General features: G+C 37.8%; 1 protein-coding gene across 1 annotated transcript in view; it reads left to right on the forward strand.

Moving 5' to 3' along the window:
- The window catches only part of LOC134538612 (hemicentin-2-like), a 331,364-nt gene that overhangs the window by 260,224 nt on the left and 52,891 nt on the right, over nt 1-18,249 (forward strand). Inside the window, exon 5 of the mRNA XM_063380043.1 lies at nt 4,604-4,637. Coding sequence (XP_063236113.1) covers nt 4,604-4,637 — 34 coding nt within the window. The remainder of the gene's footprint in view (nt 1-4,603; nt 4,638-18,249) is intronic.

The following is an 18,249-nucleotide window of genomic DNA, read 5'->3' on the forward strand; positions in this document are numbered from 1 at the left end:
GAGATTTATATTGATTACTGAACCATATCATTAAAAAACATTTATTTATTGTGAATATTGGTAATATAAAATGTGTTTATAAACTTTTTAAAGTGTATTTATATTAGTGAGGTTATGTATAACGATGTCAGGTTGCTTGTAAGCCTCCTCTGTCCCTGGCAGGGAGTGTCTGTGGAAGGTTTATTAGTCTCCAGTAGTTTTCATGGGAGTGTTTGTGAGGTTGTATGTATAATTTATTTGCAAACTGAATTATAAATTATTACATAGTCATTTAATAAATAATTAATTTTAATAAATTAGAATAAACATTCATCATATTTATTGATTTTCATTATTAATTAAATTGAATCTCGATTATTTTACCATATAAAATAATTAAATTTATACACATGTTTATATTAACATTAAATACTGAGTATTTATCAAACATTTTTAACTTTAATTGAATTTATACTTTACCAGCCGTATTTATATCACTCAATACATTTTATTTTATTTCCATTAATTATTTACATACAAAATTTTGTTGGTTTTTTATTACGCCAAGTAAGTATAACTTCTAACGTGCGTAGGCCCTACTTAATAACACGCACCGGTTTTTTTTTTTTTTTTTTAATGGCGTGGAGTCCTTTAGATAAACTACGTATATGGAAAAATCACGGAAGCAATATTAAGGTTAACATTTTTGGATTCTAGAATGTCCAGCCTTAACATATTATGAATTGTTTGAAAAGTTTGTTGTCAAATACAGGCTATTTCAAAATTCGTGGTACAGACATTAAAGGGTTATAGAACACAACTAGACAAGCATAAATTACTACACAATATATGCTCGGACTTCAACCGGGAAAAACCACATATTGCAAGGATTTATACATTTTAATGTCGTGATGTATTTTAAATAACGCTAACCTTACCAATCTTTCATTTTAGCTACCATAACTTAGCCTAACCTACCCTCCCGGAAAATAATAAAGAACTATTATTTAATACTCTGATCTGCCCTTTTACTTCGGTAAACTTCGGAAGTGTTCGGATTGTAGTAGTTGCTTTCATCCCTGGGATCGAAATTCAAAATCGCTAAAAAAAAATAATAATTCAAAAAGAAACAAGAATAATTTCGAAAATGTATTTTCGAAGTTCTTACGTAGAATCCACGGTTATATGCCTCGCTAAGTGAACTACGGGCAAACACTCTCCTTTATTGATACAGGTTTATCACGCTAAATCTCGTTGAAAACGACTTCATTTGAGACGGACAAGTAAATTTGAGTATAAATCGGCCATGACCTAAGTCTAAGAACGATTTGAAAATTCACCCTGTAGTTATTACGGTAAACAACTGAAAAGTGAAATGGATCGATGGCTCGGGATCATAATGAGGGTCCTCTCAAATGCGAGTGTGGCATTTCAACATTGCGTCATATTGCCAGCTAATAAGGTATTGTGTATTTAACTTTGTTGCTCAAATTATCGTCGGATTAGTTGTTACCTCCCCTCACCATAGAGGAAATAGGGAATTGGTTATCAGCAGTGAGTACCAGGTGTCTTAATATGCACATTTATTTAAAAAAAAAACACTTTCAAAACACAAATATTAATTTCTGGTAAGCACAGGATACAAAAAGAGTAATAATTCTTGGATAGACTGCCAGTGTGCGCGTAACGCATCTGCGAACAATAAAAAAACCAGCCGTAAGAATAGCCTCAATACAAATTTCCACAATATCCTTAATGGGTAGTCGTCTACTCCGCAATGCCTCTTTTGCGTTGAGCTCAACACAGCACACCCTGATTACGTGGTAGTGCATGAATACCTACACCGTCAAAAAATACAGCAAATATAAGAGAGGCAGAAAAGTACTAAAAATTACTCAACAAGAAATAATGCTTTAGCAAAAAGCCCCAAAATACATTAAATTACGTATTTGCTCTTGTCACTAGTAAAAGACCTAATATTAACAGAATACCAGCACTGCATCAAACTCAAAAATAATAAAACTCAGCTCACAGCATATTAACACCAACAAATATTGTAGGCTCTTCGATTAAAAATATGCAATGCAAAATCATTAAAAAATATATACAGAGCAAACATGAGAAAAATATTTACAAGCTTTCCACTGCTCATTTAGATAATTAAAAAAAAAATACGTTAACACCACTATGTAGCAGCGGTACAAGAAAACGTTTTAATTGTAATAAGTATATTCCAGGAAAGGAAGAAACAGTATTCTCGGCCGGTTACTGCAGGCGTGCCGTGTCTACTCGCTAAATATCCCTCCGATAGTAGCCTGGTCCAGTCAGTGTGGCCTCCCTCACTTCGCACCGCAACATCCGCGATGTTTCGCCTGTCGGAGGAACAGCTCTACGACAGAATCTCGCAGCTGTGCTGATAAGAACAGCCCCAGGGGCCTGCTGACGGCACATGAACCACTCCTCTTCTCGCAGCCCGTCCAGCAACGAGAGGCTCAAAGATGATCTCCACTTCCGTCACGCTTGCCGATGTACAGCATTTTGCTGCTCCAAAAAACGTGTGCACCGCAACTCTCACTTATTCGCAGTACAGTTTGCACCGGCCGACGAAAAGACTAGGTGAGAACACTGTCTTTTAACTCGTTGAAACAAAGTCCAAGTCAGGTTAACGTCATTCACGTCGCGCTACGCCTCCGTCACACGCTTGCCTTACTGCCGTCTTAACTTTGGTCCCTCAATATTACCGCGTATAGTTTCTCCAAGCCAAAGTTCAAGTCCCGCACTGTGTTTACTACTTTCAACTTGAATACAGCTACAAAACGCTTTACCACCAAGTGGTGCCTCTACTTCCACCGTTAATACACATTTGAGGTCACTTTCCAGTCAAAGTGACGGCGTAGCGGCGTTGACGGTGTCTTCTTCAGTCGAGTAGAGTAGCCTCATACTTCCTGGGTGTCGCTCTCACTACGTCTCCCCGGGACTCGTCAGATGGCGGTCCATTTATATAATGTTCGCAGGCTTTCACGGCCATTGTCTGAAGTAGCTTGGCTTCTGGGTTGCAGCCGCGTCCTCGGCGAATAATTCACCGACGTTTCGGTCGACATTGCACTCGCCATCATCAGGGAGCAGTTGCCTACTGAGTACAGCAAATCGTAAGCCAATGCGTATCATCAGCATCAGCTCTGAAGGTCCAGAGCTCCCCCTCCAACATGTATGATTTCTATAATTTAATTAACTGCTCTACTGGAAAAAAATATGAAAATCGAACCTAAAAAGTACCGAGTACAGTAGGTAACTGCTCCCTGGTGATGGCGACTGCAGTGTCGACCGAAACGTCGGTGAATTATTCGCCAAGGACGCAGCTACAACCCAGAAGCCAAGCTACTTCGGTCCATTTAGGCCCGGTGCACACGTGCGGACATTGTCCGCGCGGTGCCGCTGCGGCGCCGGAGATGCCTTCTCGGAAGGCTTGACTGATAAGAAGTAATGCACACACAGCTGCGGCGCCGCAGCGGCACCGCACGTCCATTGCACGTCCACTGTGCTTACATTTTTGTCCGTAGATCCCACAGGCACGCTGCGGCGCCGCACGTCCAACTACGTTCCTTAGTACATTGGTGTCAATCGAGCAGTGCACACGTGCGGTCGATTGCCGCAAAGTGAGATGGCAGCATCACGTGAATTTGAAGACATATTAGATGTTGAACTCTTCATAGCAGAAGTTAAAAGTTATCCAGAGATATGGAACGTAGCCGTTGAAGAATACCATGACCGTAATAAAAAAAAGAAGTGCGTGGATCAACATGTGCTGTAAATTTTGCGAATCGTTTGACGAAAGGATGACAAGGAATAAAACTTGCAAATCTGTCCCTCAGGAGTCTTGAGTCGGTGAACGGATGCACCCAATGTTTCCTAGTTTTATGTATCCAATAAACATGTGTATACTAGGTATACAAAGAATTCCCGTTTACGTTTGTACACATCCATCTCGTTAGTCGGCATCGTTCAGAGTGTGCGGTATTTGTCCGTACTGTGTGAATGTATTTCTGCGGCAACGTTGCGGCGCCGCAGCGGCGCCGCGCTGACAATGTCCGCACGTGTGCACCGGGCCTTATATGTCTCGGGCAAGCTTCTACCAGTTGCCGGAAGCTTCCCGAGGCTCGTGGGACCGGATCAGCGGGACGGAGTTCCCGCTCGGTTCCCCGCCAAACACGAGGATGTCCGAACAGCTCCGAAGATTGTCGAGACGTTTCCTTGGCGGCCGCTCGCACTCAGCAGGGCGGGTTGCGTTTTCCGCGCGCTCAGGCGCACGGCACATAGCAATACATACGGAGACGCAGTCTCCATAACATAGTCTTCCATTTACTTGCTATTTCAAAAAAAGATATTTGAACGTTTTGACCATTTTAATCATAAATTTATTTAACGTGTTTCCACAGCTTCAATATATTAAAACAACTAAAATTCAAAGCTCAATTTCAAAATTATTTCTGGTAGAAAACCTATGTTTGAAAAACAATGATGATTCAGTATAGTGTGCAGTGCCAAACATTGGGAAATGTATGTATTATCATGTGTTCGCTTTAATGTAACACATTAATGATGCCATTTTTTATTTCTTTTTCAGGTAAAGCGAATTTACGACCTTCTGAGGTGGACAGGTAAATATTATTATAGTTTATTTTTTTTACTTACATTATTTTACTTTCTGGAATTGTGTTTGTGATCGCAAGCTTGATACAGAGACAAGATATAGGGTGAGATGTCTCGGGGTGTCAGTTTAAAACCTGTCATTAACTCCGATAACTTGTGATTCTGATCTTGACACTTAAAGAAGGCTTTAAATTAAATAGAATACAATTTGGCACGCTACTCCTATCAAAAAAATTATAGTATTTACAAAATATTTTAGAGCAATCCCAATAAAATATTTTATAATGTTTAAAAAGGTAAATGGTAAATTTGTAGTTAAATATTTTTAAAATATATATTCCATTAAGTATAAATGGTTACGTTGGTAATCTAATTTACACATCCTTTAGGTATTTTCAGAGATAATGTAGTAGTGTTTGATAGAGGCAAGAAAGTCATTTCGAAGTAATGTAAATGGGTTAAATATTCTATATTTTTGGGGACATCTTATAGAAGTTCAAATTTAAAGAGATTTTCGTTTATATTCTTCATGGGGTGCTTTTTTATTTAGTTTTTACAGTATGTTTAATTGGTATCAATAAAAAATTAGTTATTCTTTAATATAACAAAGTTTTATAGCCACATTATATTTAATTGAAATAATTTGACATTACGCATTTGTTCCATACATTTTTCTAACGTGTTGTTACCCTAACTATTTCACGAAAATCGTTTCTCGAAATCGAGACCATTTATGCTTTGGTTGTAGGAAATTGTTTCGTTAAACATTATCGAAACACACAGCGTTCATCTTAAAAACTTGGTTTATTATTTGAAATAAAATAAATTTTTAGCTCCCTTTTAAAAGGTGTATACCAGCCTTGTAAACACTTTAGAAAATAAGGTTGACTAATTTTTTCGCTATAAACCTGTAGCAGAAGTTTGTCAGGTCGAATTCTGACTTATCGTGTTTCTCTATATAGCTATGAAGGTGACTAATACTCGCAATATAATCACTATTAATTGGTAAATAAAAATAAAATATTTTATATTTGTCCTTTATTATAAAATTCAAACAAAATGGCAATGCAAATCAACTGTTTATTTAACCTTTAAACATATTATAATACACATATAAGCTATACATAAATAATTTAAAACTCGATTCTCACACGCACGTAATTCCTGTTGGGGTCGCCTTAATCTATTTTAATGACCTTTCTTATAGATAAGTATTTTTTTTTCGAAATCAAAATAACCCTATGTTTTAATTCATGTATTGGTTTATCTTTCCCATAAATTCATCTAAACATGTCCAGTAGTAAGTTTATAATTAAGTAACAAACATCAAAACAACCAAACTTTTACAGTATAGGTTGTGTTAATCCAATGTGTCGAATATCATATTTACCACTCGATTAACTAAAGAGATATTATTTTTCATTATAACACACACCTTACCCGAATTTCATTACCTTTGCTGTTTATAATTTCAGTGTGTTCATCATTAATAAAAGGTTTCTTAACATCAGGTTGATTTAATTTTGAGTTATGGTTTTTATTTTATAAACCAACCTTACTTCTTTTTGCACCCTGAGACGTGGAATTTCAGAAAGTGGTAGGTAAAAAGCAGTTACTTATTGTGTGAATTTTTTCACGTCCAACATCCTAACTCTCAAATGATTATCTCAGGAGATATTATTTTTTTCATTATAAAACCAAACTAACGCCTTTTTTACCCCCTTCATGGTCCAATTTCAAGAAAATTTACAAACACATGACATAACGCTTTATGAGTTTCTTAACTTCCACTTTAGCAGACTTGATATGACATTTCAACTATAGAAGCAAATCTACCCTATTTTTATCCTCATAGAAGTGAGATTTCATAACAGTATAGCCTACCTATGAGTTAATCCAGTATATGGGCTACCTCTGTACCTCCACCAGCGCCCTACGCAGTTAAGCGTTCGCCCGGCAGGTTGCGACACCTTCCGGCCCAAGGCCACCTGCGCGGGACGCGGTGCGCAGGAAAGTAAACCAGGCCAGCGGTGTACCAGACTCATGGCCCCCACAAGGGTGGGGCTGGGTGGACCCCTGGGTCCAGGGTCCGGCCCCAGCCATGTTGATTTTTAAATGTTTAACTAATATAATTTTTTACAAACTAAAAAAAAATTGAATATTTTTTTATCCAATGAAATTTTAGAAAATTTTACATACCTTTTTTTTATTATTTTTCTGTGACTACTTTCTTTTTTATCTTAGCGTGTGAAGTAAATATAAATACTTTCTGTGGTTATTTTAAAGTAATATAATTTTATATACAAAGCTTAGTTTGGACCTTATAAAATAGTAACCATGATTATATACCCTGTATTTTCAGGTTAAATAACATTCTAAAAATAGTGTAGGTAAGAAATAACCATGCAATTATAATATTGCGCGTAACTGTAAAATTGGGGGGGGGGGGGTCGTCTCCGATCCTGGGTCCAGGGCCCGTAATCGAATGTGGGGGCCATGACCAGATTCCCACGAACAGAGCGTCGCAAACCGCGCAGTCAGTTGTCAAGGCAACCACTAAGCGATCACGCCACTCGTTTTCGAAAATCTAGCCACAAACATCGTACTCAGCTCTGCACAACTTAAATTCCCGTAAGTGGTTAAAACAACATTCGCTTGGAATGCGTACAAGCGAAACGAAACAACTAAATTACCGTGGCACCAAAAGAAAAAAAAATTGGCGCGGCACCTTTAGATTTCCAGTTTTAAAAAATTGAAAAAATAAATAACGCTAGGTTACTCTTCGTGTAATTAATTTTTCTTTAGTTTCTTACCTCTCGCTTGTTTAGTTCCTGGAATATAATGTTTTTCATGAAACAGACCCAAATTCTTACACTCTTGGGGGTGGAATTTAAGGAAATAATGTTAAGAAGTTTGCAGTTTATATTTATAAAAAAAGTTAGGCTATTCATAAATAACAGCTTGGATATTTTTCGGAGATATTAATTATTTTAATATAAAATTCAAGAATGTTCATTTGCTGGGTTTCTAACTTTTTTTTTTTGCTTTGTAGGAGTGATATTTTAATATACAACCAAGCTTACTCTTTTTTTCTAGCCCATAGTGGTCGAATTTTTAAAAACAAAAAAAATTACACTCCGTACGTTATTCATGCTCGCCTTCTTATTTTTCTCTCTGCTAGCTTTGAAGATATTGTTTTTCTTAAAACCAAAATTACCTCTTCCCTGAGGTTAACAATTAAAATAATTTTGGAGGGTTTTTTTTGTTACTCTTCATGTTCGGAATCTTAACTTTCACTTAATAAACTTCGGAGATTTTTTATCAGAAAAATATTTTTTTTTATTTTCTCTCCTTTAAAGGTGAAATTTCGTAATGATATGCACAGTCTAGCTGTTAATTTAGCCAAAAACCTTACTGAGAAAATGGTTTTATTCAAATCATCCAGTTGTTTGTGTGTGATGCAGGAAATATATACATATAGGAACAGATAGATAAGGAATGTTGTCATTTTTACGAAAACTTTTGTTGTACCTCTTATCTGATACTAATAGCCTAGTATTTAAATACACATTTGTTAAAAAAAAAAAACACTTCAGTTACCTGATTCATTTTATTGCCATTTTATTTCAATTTTATATCAGAAGATTATATGATTCTGGGTGGTTACATTTTGTTACATAAACAGTGTTAAGAATGTACACCTTCTCTCAGTACTAACAGCCTGATACTTTAATATCATTCGACTCTCTAAAAAGCATATTTATGTATAAAGGTTAAGTGAGTTTCGATATTGTTTATCGCGGAGAAGGATCATTGATGAATCGTCATAGATCGTCTACATTAATGGAATAATAAAAACTTGTAGAAGAAAAAACTTTTATCGTTCAATGAACTAAAAATAAAGTAATTAGTTTTAAAAAATTTATTTTTTGTCCATCAGCCGCATAATGTACCACAACTATGTACAACTAAAAGAGTGGTGTGCTCTCTCCTATCACTTTCGTAATGACTACATCCTAAAAATAGTGATAGAAAATTTAAGACAAATAATATCAAGCACCCCCATGCTTTTAGTTATACAGAGTTGTAGTGCATTATTCGGCTGTTGAAAAAACGCTGTTTTTTTATTTTTAGTTTATCCAAAGATAAAAAAAATTTGTAGTTTTTTTAAACTATAAATTGGTTTTGTTATTTTTAGTCTCAAAATAAAATGCTGCCATGTTTTATACATTTCGTACCTAATTGTTTACCTCTGCGCATTAGCACTACAGCACTACTACAGATTAGCAGACATTCATTAATAAAAATAAAAACCACAATGTATTTAGCTTGCAGGTTAAAAATTATTATGAAAATAAATAACAAAAGTGTATGGTTTTGAAAAACTAATTTAAAGGAAGACTGATTTAAATTGGTTAGTTCTAGGTAAAAAGAAAGCTCTTGACCGTCTTTCAAGTATATGTCTACAGGCTTGAAACTCGGCAGGGATATTCTTTATATTACATACACATTAACTGGGCACGGGGTTTTCCTAAAATCAGCCTCCAAGGCGGGTTACGGGAGCGTTAAAAATTTTAGGGCTTCAACCCCTCCCCCGGCACGTTTACCGCCATAACCCGACCATTTAGATCGGAAACACTACAAATTGAAAAGGCATTCCCCCTCCCCATCTAAGTGCACAATCGACTCGGAGAAAAATTCCCAAAATGCCCCGACATTATAGATACACAAAGAATGGTTATTATCCATAGCTTGATTTTAGATTTTTTTTTTTTTACCATCTGACCCCTACACCCCCTTAACACTAAGGTCTTAAGTTATCGAAATAGTGTATTTTCAGAGGTTCTTTGCATGTATGCAAAATTTCAACACAATCGGAAGTCCAAAAGTGGGTAAAAATGAATGGAAATATTTTATTACATAGTCCATTCACTCGTACATACAGGTCAAGCTAATAAAAGCGTGGTAAAAAGTAAACTTTTATCTACTTTCTCAATAATTTTAGGAAACTATAAAAGGGATGTTTTTATCGGCCTGTGAAACTTGATAATATCAGGAGTATTTTTTTTTATTTGGTAAAAATATTGCTGTTTGTATCGTTGTGATATCATGAGTATATAAGTTACAGGGAAGTATCATTATAACACATCACGATGTTAATGATGTACACATACTGTCCAAATAACCTGAAACATTATATCAGACGGCTCGCTCAAAATTGAGTGTTTTTTTTTCTTTTTAACTGCGGGTGGATCTCGATATTGTTGACGACACACACGGCGATAGCCTCTTCCGAGCTCCATTAATTTTTGTTACACAAATACTTAAATTCATATTGTTACGAACGCAGACAGGACCGCGACACGCGCCAGGTTCGGAGCTGGCTGGCGGCCCTGCACGGCCACTGACGTCACGCGCAGTGTCACGTGCCGTAAGGCATGTCACGCTTGCCTGGCCGCATTACAAGAGCCGTCGCTACCCCTCCCCCCTCCACACCACGCGCATCGTCTTGCCGAGCTGCCTCGGGAATTCCGCGGACCGCCGCGTGGAGTGGCGCGAATTTACGCTGCTTTTCTGGACTGTTAGGGCGTCGGGTGGGCCCGGTAAGACGCGACTCGTCACAGCCGCTCTCGTCGGTTCTGGAAAGACGACCCACGAGTACTTAAGCAGTGACGCCGGCCGCTGCGGGAGTTCCGAGCGATTCCTGCGACAGTTCCGGAGTTCCGAGAGCGAAGATAAGTGAGACATCGACAAAGAGGTTGAGAGAACACCCCCCACCTCCCCCCCCCCCCACCCCCACCCACAGAGTGGTGCGACGCGAAGTTCTACTGGATCCAGAGAGTGTGACTGAGTGGCGCGAGACTGTGTGTGCGGACAGGCGCGCGGTAAGGGGCGAACCTCTGTTGAGCCTAGCTCCAGTGAGGAGTGCGAACTGCGGAACTTGACAGACATTGAGTGACTTGAGAATAAACATTTTTTAAGTGCCAGGGATTTGTGATCGGATATTTTTAACTACAATAATTTATTATAAATGTAAATATTAGTTATCAATAAAATTGTAAAAAAAAACCTAATTGGGCTATCCCTTAAGAACCTAGTTCTCCCCTTATTATAAATCATGACAATATGTTCAACTTTTATTTCACCTAAAGTTGTATGAAATAACTGAAGTTAAATATTTGAGACTATAAATTTGTAAATATTACAAAGACAAAATCTGAACTGTTTAAGTTCGTATTTTAGCAACTGCATTCATTCTTTGCACGATAGCTCCTCCCGAAAAGTCTTTCCTAGAGCCGCCCCTGAAATCCAGTGTTTTTTTTTTGGGGTTGTTTTTTGTTGCAAATATTTCTTTATTTGTTCATGAGCTATTAGGATCTCATAAGATTCCGAAAGGTGGTATTGTTTGATAGTCTAAATATGCGTTGCATCCTACTAATATATACTAATTATAATACTTTTCGGGGAAATAAGTATAAACATTTAATGAAATTATGAATAAACTACAGTAAAATACTATTTACTTTATTATAATCATAAATATAAACCTTTCCTTTTTTTGTCTTATATCTGTTTGTTCCGGCATCACTGTAAAATGACTCAACGTATTTATATGAAACCTTATTTGTTTGAAAGGTCTTTTGCTAACTTATCTTAATATATATAAATCTCGTGTCACAATGTTTGTCCTCAATGGACTCCTAAACCACTTAACCGATTTCGATGAAAATTGGCATTTATGTGTAATTTTTTCCATCTTAATATATATAAATCTCGTGTCACAATGTTTGTCCTCAATGGACTCCTAAACCACTTAACCGATTTCGATGAAAATTGGCATTTATGTGTAATTTTTTCCAACTTGAGAGATAGGATAGTTTTTATTTCGATTAATGGTCTTAATCTGATAATTTTAGAGTTTTCTAATGTGATGTATGTATGAGTTGGCAGAAAATCACCACGGCAACGGCTGTAGCATTGTTGATGCTTCATTCGTCTCCATGGCAACGACTATTTCATTGTTAGTGTAGTCCTCATCAATCATTAAATACAGACCACCAATTTTTAGATATATACAGGTAAATAACTATACACTGGTAGAACAAAGTCGGTCGGGATTTGAAAGTGATATAAATTATTCAAATTAAGAAGACAATTACTAACTACATCTGATTTCTAAAAAGGTCCCCTTCACCAAGTCAACTGATTTCGATGAAAATGGGCATTTATGTGTAATTTTTTCCAACTTGAGAGATAGGGTAGTTTTTATTGCGATTAATGGTCTTAAAAATTTATAATTAATAATAAACTGATTATCAATGTTGATTGGTGTTTAAGCCCGGGAAACAGTGGGTACTTCGTCTCCATGACAACGTTGCGTGCTCGACAGTCGGGAAACCATCGGTGCTATTAATTAATTTTCATTTTATGTCATTTATTATAACTGTAAATAAGAGATTTGGTCTCATTTCCCCCCCCCCCCCATTAATACTACCGTGCGAAGCCGGGTCGGGCAGCTAGTACATTACTAAATTCCATAATGGGCAAATCACTTTCTCACTGGTGAGAAAAAGGAGTGATTATGAGTTGAAAATTATTAATCATAGCTTCGAAGCTAATTAAGCAAAAATTAATATGTATATTGGGTGTGAATATTTCATGTACAAAAATTACCCACACCGTTACGAATCCACCAATACAGAAAATTAATACAAAGAATTATGGCTTGTACTATGCTTGCTGAATGAAAAAGTTCACAAGGTTGAAGAAGATTTTTTTGTTGTATTTTTTTTAATTTTTATTTTTTTTATTTTTATTTTTTATTTACTAATCTTGGTTTAGGAAAACGTGCGTTAGTTTTCTTCGTGTGCTCCTGATTATTCCTGGCGAGACTTCTGCTGATGTACTACGAGGGCTTCTGATTATTTCTGAGAAATCAATCTCTACAAGAAAAATCTTTACTTAATGAGACATGCAAATTTTATTCAGAAATACATTTATTAGTGTCTTTCTGTTACTAAATCGGTACTTACAATCTTTTTTATCAGGCGGGATTTAAACAGAATAAAATCATTACACACTCAAATAATATGCCTTAAAGCGACTGTGAAACACTATCATACAAGACGAACTTCCTTCTCCTTGATGTCTAGCGAAGCTCTCTTCTTGCGATCGTGAGTAAGAATCCAGCATCCCACTTAAAAACAGTGACTGTACAACACGTGGCGCCAACTGGTGCAAGAATCGGGACTAATTTTAAATGAGATAAAGTAACTCTCGTTGCCAAATGGAGCTATTGTATCCCGTTGCAGCCTTGTATATTCGTAGCCTCGTAGCCTAGTAGCCTTGTAAACTCGTAGCCATGTAGCCTCGTAGCCATTTAGTCGTATAGGTAGTGAAATGTCGCTGGAACTGTAGGGGCTTTATCCCTATCGTAACCTGTGGCGAGATCGTATCACAAAAAAGTTGAATTTTCGTCCGAATGTACTTCATTTTAGTCAAAAGCATGTCCTGTATGTGTATATGTGTATTGCGTGTTCATTGCATGTCCAGTGTGTGTATTGTGTGTCTATTGCGTGTTCGGTGTGTGTTCAAAGTGTTCATTGCGTGTCTAGTGTGTGTATTGTATGAACATTGCGTGTATTTCATGTCCATATTGTATGTCAATTGCGTGTCCTGTGTGTATTGCGCGTCTATTTGTTTGGTCGAATGTGCTTTCTTTTTGAAAAACTTGCATCCTAATGAGTAGTATGTAAATGGGGCTCCGGAAACAGGCCTCAGGCGGTGGTGCCGGTGCCGGTGTCCGCCATCTTGGATTGTGACGTCACGGCGGCAAAAATTCCTCAAAATTCCTCAAAAATGACTCAAAATGACTCAAAATTTCCCGTTTTCGAGGGAAAAATTCCCGTTTCGAGGAAAAATTAGGATTTCAAAAAACCACAAATGTCTTTTGCCTTAGAAAGAACACCAATTCCTAAAATAGGCTTAAGCATCCTTAACTCAAGCCTCAGTTAAGCCATTTCTAGGAATAAGGATACCATGACCGCCATCTTGGATTATGTCGTCACCGTTGCAATTTTCGTTACGGTCGCCATCTTTAACTTTTTTATTATCCGATTTTAATAAAAAAAATTAAAATTTATTAAAAAAATTCAAATAATAAAAATTTAATAAAAATATTTAAAAAGCATACTTTTTCGACACGGAGCTCGGAGTCCTCGGTTCGAACCCGACGAGTGCAAAAAAAAATAAAAATGGCGACCGATCCTTCCCTCGTGGTGGACGCAGGCATACTGACTCCCTCCACTTTTTTTCAAAGCATATATATCGTCAGGTAGTATGACGTCATGTCCGCCATCTTGCCCTCGTCTGCTGGAAGCCATCATCAGTGTATCGTCGGCGAGAGTGCGCTGACGCCATGTTAGATTAATTCTTATCCGCTAGAGTGCAGTAATCATTTATTATTGCTGTGACACCCGCCATCTTGTCATTTGGCCGCCATCTTGAAAATCCATAATTATTTAGCTAGAAATTCGGGAAAAATTCCAAAATTCATTAAATAAATTTGTAATCTATATACTGATTGATTAGGTCGACTAAGGTCCTTGGTACGATCTAGGACGATGCAAAAAAATTAAATATAACATCAATTTAACATAATAGTAACAGGTTCGAGGAATGAAACACCACAAGTTCTTTTTACAAACATAATATTTATTACATAATTTCTATTCTACTACAGGATCATTTGCGAAAGCCAGCAATCTTATAATCATTTAGTTCCGCAGCGGTGTGAAATGACTAATTCTTAGCTCCAATCGGTTTATACTAGACAGAGTCCAGCCAGAACCTTTACAGACATAGTTAACCTCTTCTTGACAGAGTTTCTGGATACCGTTTTTAACAGTTTGCTTCACATCGTTAGAACTGTAAATTACTGCAGCCGATGTCTTGAATGCACACTTCTTCACTTTGTCATCGAACGGATATGGCTTTCCATATATACAGTCCAACCACAAGTTATATTTCAAAGGTCCGTTTGTTGCTACATCATCAGTAAGCTGATTGATTATGTCCTCTCTGATATCATCAAGAAAATTACAAATGTCTTTCGACTCACCTAACGTATTTAAATAATATTAGTCCTTCAATGTTCCACGAAATGCAGACTGCGCTAAGTAGAAGCCATTATCGTTCACTTGTAATGCGCCGAACACAGTCTTAGGTTTATTTTCCTGTTCAGACGTCATACCAATCGGTTGCTGCACATCGGTTTTCTTGCTTGTACGCTCACGAGCCTTCAACCTAAACCGAGGAGTCGAAATTTCTGCAGGTAGTTCAGCAGTAGGCACACGGACTTCACCTTTACAGTTTTTCGCATGCCATCGCAAATTATCAATTCGAGTAAACCATTCATGACACTCATCACATCGAAACTTCATGCGAGATGGATTCTTCGTGCATTTGCTCCGCTCATGTCTTCGTGCATCATGAGCAAATGCGAACGACGTATCACAGTAGCTGCAAGGATACCGTGGTGATGAAGACGAACCTTTCAGACCCGATCCAGATACTGACGTTGCCGCAGTTGCACCATCTCCAGGCATACTCTTATGAACATCAATGCATCGTTGTTGCGCTGAAACCTTTACTTTCTACCGAACAGAAGGACCTTTGCATGCCTTCATGTGCGTTTTCATATTATCTTTTCTGGTAAACTGCTTATGACATTTCTCACAATCAAACATTTTACGATATAGGTTCTTGGCACATTCTCTATTCTCATGTCGTCGAGCATTGCTGTTGTTTGAGAAAATCTTGTCGCAGTAACAGCACCGATGTTCGTTAGTTGTTGTCGATTCGGCATCCATTGAAGTCTCCATTGATGACGAACCAGCGTTCGTCGAGTTTCCCTGTGCAGCCAGCACTAGTAGCATTAAAGTCTCTTCTGCTGGCGGTACCACGTCTGTTGAAGTCTCCTCCAGTGTTGACATCGACGTTGCCAACGGAATCTGCTCCACCATCGTCGACGCTGACGTCATGGTTCCCGCAGTCGATGGTACAACCTCCATCGAGTTCGTCGTTAAAGTCGGTAAAGATGACATCGAGTTCGCAAGAACAGGTAATTACGTGATTAATGCACCAGATGAAACAAACTAGGTGATCCTTACACCGACGACGTCAGTAACAAACTGAGCGTCCTGTTGTCTAGGACTCGCTTATATACATGCACCGTATGGAATAATACGCTAGTCAAATCAAGAACCATTTACAATAATACTAGAGTCAAAACAACATTAAAAATAGAAGAACCATCAACGAAAATACAGCACATTTGGAAGCACCGACAACGAAAAGGCAGCACATTTGGAAGCACCGACAACGATAAGGCAGGACATTTTGAAGCACCGACAACGAAAAGGCAGCACATTTTGGACGCACCGACAACGAAAAGGCAGCACATTTGGAAGCACCGACAACGAAAAGGCAGCACATTTGGAAGCACCGACTACGAAAAGGCAGCACATTTGGAAGCACCGACAACGAAAAGGCAGCACATTTGGAAGCACCGACTACGAAAAGGCAGCACATTTGGAAGCACCGACAACGAAAAGGCAGCACATTTGGAAGCACCGACAACAAAAGGCAGCACATTTGGCAGCACCGACTACGAAAAGGCAGCACATTTGGAAGCACCGACAACGAAACGGCAGCACATTTGGAAGCACCGACAACGAAAAGGCAGCACATTTGGAAGCACCGACAACGAAAAGGCAGCACATTTGGAAGCACCGACAACGAAACGGCAGCACATTTGGAAGCACCGACAACGAAAAGGCAGCACATTTGGAAGCACCGACTACGAAAAGGCAGCACATTTGGAAGCACCGACAACGAAAAGGCAGCACATTTGGCAGCACCGACTACGAAAAGGCAGCACATTTGGAAGCACCGACAACGAAAAGGCAGCACATTTGGAAGCACCGACAACGAAAAGGCAGCACATTTGGAAGCACCATCATCGAAAAGGCAGCACATTTGGAAGCTCCATCAACAAAAAAAGGCTAAAAGGAAGCACAAGTTACGAGATCTAAGTCTTAGTTAGAAATCAGAATACAAAAATAAAAACATTAAATTGTTATAATTTAAATTATTTATTTTATTGCTTTACATTATACAAATACAAGTAAAAAAAGCCATTATTGTATGTAGCCAGCATTCCTCAGTTCCTTGAGTATGAAGGATATTTCTTTGATGCACGAATAGTTTCCTGCACAAAGCGAACCATGTAGAAGTCTTAGCCGGTCAACCAATATGTTTGGATCTTTCCATGAAGTATAATCATTCTCTTTTACCACCATCTTCCTTGCACCTTTATAATAAATATTATGATCTCTGATGTCTTCCGTTTTACCACCAACCTCAGGGTAACTTTCATGTTTGAGATGGTGATCATCACAAGCTTGATCAGATTTATTTAATATATCACGTCGTTTCCATCGTTTCGGTCTCAGGACACCGCCACATTCTTCGATCTTGGCAGCTTTAGGTGCTTCATCATAGTCTATGTCTTTGTCAACAGCCTCAGAGTCACTGTAACAATCACCGTAGAAGGAATCGTCTTCACCCAATTTACCGTAATAATTCGATGTTGATGATGTTGAAGTGTCTTCATCGTCTTCATGCTTCCTTTTTAGGAGTCCATCATTTTTACAAAGTAGGAAAGATCTACTTGAATTCGGCTGGAATATATTCTCACTTTTCACGTTAAGGATTCTTCCATTGTCTTCATTCTTCCGTAAATCATCAACCTTCTTCAATTTAAGTTCTTTGTCGAGATCGGAAGAGCCAAGAAAATTATTGTCGTAATGCAGATCACTCTTCCTTAGGCTAGTACATTCATCGTTGTCCTCTAGCTTAAACGCAGGCTTGGCGCTACAAGTTCTGCCATGTCTTTTTAGGCTCTCTCTCCGCGTAAACGACTTGCTACATCGAACACAACTTATCATATTGCGCAGTGGATTTTTAACACAGTCATTCTTCTCGTGTTGTCTTTTATTCTTTCTCAAGATAAACTCTTTACTGCAAAACTTACACCTATATTCTTTCGATACAGCGTCAGATCCCAAATCGGAATTCATATTAGTTACTGAGACTAATGCCAGATACCAATTGAGTGTTTTAAATTAGATTCAATACTTAAATAGAAATTTTTCATATTTCATCAGCGAGAATTAATATATCTCATGCAAAAGTACTTTATGCATGTAGTTCTGCTTTTCAACAACATATGTCGCCACATGTTGCTTGCAGGTAAATAATATTTAGTTCTTTTATGCGGGATGCGGGATGCTCACTAACGATCGCAAAAGAAGGATGGCTTCGCTAGACTCCAAGGAAAAGGAAGTTCGTCTTGCATGTTGGTGCTCCACAGATGTCTCATGGCGTAATATTAATTTGACTGAGTAATTATATTTGTTAATTCCACCTGATAAAAATATTGCAAGTTTTGATTTAGTAGCAGAAATTATCGAATTAAATGTAACTCCAAATAAAATGACATGTCTCATTAGACCAAAAAAAATCCATGCAGAGAGCGGTTTCTCAGAATAGTCAGAA

This window comes from Bacillus rossius, chromosome 13 (assembly GCF_032445375.1).
Source record: "Bacillus rossius redtenbacheri isolate Brsri chromosome 13, Brsri_v3, whole genome shotgun sequence".
Taxonomy (NCBI): Eukaryota; Metazoa; Arthropoda; class Insecta; order Phasmatodea; family Bacillidae; genus Bacillus; species Bacillus rossius.